The following is a 1,504-nucleotide window of genomic DNA, read 5'->3' on the forward strand; positions in this document are numbered from 1 at the left end:
TAGAGAATAGATATCAATCCTTCAGGGAAATCGGGAAAAACACAGTCATAGGCTTCTTTGTTGATGCTCGTGGACACCCTTATAATCTTTACTGTGAATTGTCTCCAGGTGGAAGCTTTTCCTTGGGGAGGAGTATGGGAAGAAGTGCAGAACAGGAGATCTGACCAAATCACGGAATTAGCAAGCGAGACCAAAATCTCATCCAAGAGTGAGAGTCCCTAAGATGCAGTTAAAACAAGGATGAAAGATTTCAGTGACGTTCAATAGCACAGTTGAAAACCAGCATAAGAATTTGGTGCAAGAGAAACAGATCTTTCAGTCTTTCTTCATAGGGTTATCCTCCACACTTGTCTATGTGGCTCTGAAATTTCCCCCTTTCTCACAGTACACCAATTGCTTCAGTACCCTCAAAGAGGCCTGCTTTAGTTTGCTGTTTCCTAGAATTAGGATAAATGAATGACCCCAGGGATAGATGGCCGAGGTTGCTATTCCAAAAATTAACATCAGTTTGTTTTCTGGGACAGTATAATGTGATATTTCTATGGCATAGCCTACAAAATGCAAGATAAAGAGGATGATGAAAGATATCAGCACTTTCATTGCCTTCACATGAGCTTCAGTGCTGGGGTCTCTGAATCCTGTGCTGTTCAATTGCATCTTCCTCCTGTGTCTCCAAAGGGAAATGATTAACAGGAAACATGGAATTAAGGATAGCGTAAAGAAGAAGATGACTCCCAGATTTATTGAAACTTGTTGAACAAAGAAGTCCCTTTTGTGCCAGGTTGTGTTTCTGTTCCTCATTTTATTCTCATTAATATTCTTCCCAACTTGCAGAATAGTGATTAACAATGAAATAAGCAAGAATCCCATCAGAAGAGGAAGAATTCTACTGATTCTACTTTTCAACCAGAGGAATAGATAGTGGGAAAAGTTTGCTATCTTCAAGAAATAGAAAGTGTTGAGGCTGGTGGCAAACCAGATACTTGAATGATTGGAAATTATCCACATGTAACTTACATATTCACTTAGGCTACCACAGTAACATGTATCTAGAGAGAATAACTGTATAAATCCATCTATTATTATTATCCATATCAGACAAATTCTCGAAATTGCTAAGCCAGTGAGAATAAAGCCAAGCATAGAGAACTTCTTCTTGACACAGTCAATGAAGTACACAAGGGCAATAAACCCGTTCCCTAAAACTCCCAGGATGGACTCCATAATTGCAACAAAAAGGAAAATGCCTTCCACTACATTTAGCATATCTGCTGATCCTTAATTTAGATTCTGTTACATTTGTTTTAGATTACCTGTGGTAGACTAAGCATATATTGGTTGCTTGATCAAGAGTGATTTTCTTCTCTTTCATTATATAAAGATTTAAAAGTGCCCCAGGAATGCCTTGTGATGAAATCAGAAATCTCTTCTTGGACACCCCTCCTCTTGCATCTACAAAACTTGACAGGTAAGAAGAAGTGTGTTGCGAGTGAATGCCTGCGGT

At 38.8% G+C, this 1,504-nt stretch overlaps 1 protein-coding gene across 1 annotated transcript; it reads right to left on the reverse strand.

Annotated features, from left to right (window-relative positions):
• Positions 1-351: 351 nt before the first annotated feature.
• Positions 352-1,266, reverse strand: LOC100949649 (taste receptor type 2 member 10-like). Its single transcript, XM_012813887.1, has one exon. It carries the CDS (start codon positions 1,264-1,266, stop codon positions 352-354), a length of 915 nt encoding a protein of 304 aa, XP_012669341.1.
• Positions 1,267-1,504: the final 238 nt, after the last annotated feature.

Source organism: Otolemur garnettii, unplaced genomic scaffold, assembly GCF_000181295.1.
Source record: "Otolemur garnettii isolate 467f Iridium unplaced genomic scaffold, OtoGar3 scaffold00329, whole genome shotgun sequence".
Lineage (NCBI taxonomy): Eukaryota > Metazoa > Chordata > Mammalia > Primates > Galagidae > Otolemur > Otolemur garnettii.

Excerpts from the sequence above, each read along its gene's own strand:
- LOC100949649 (XM_012813887.1), bottom strand. The coding sequence starts at position 1,266 with ATGCTAAATGTAGTGGAAGGCATTTTCCTTTTTGTTGCAATTATGGAG.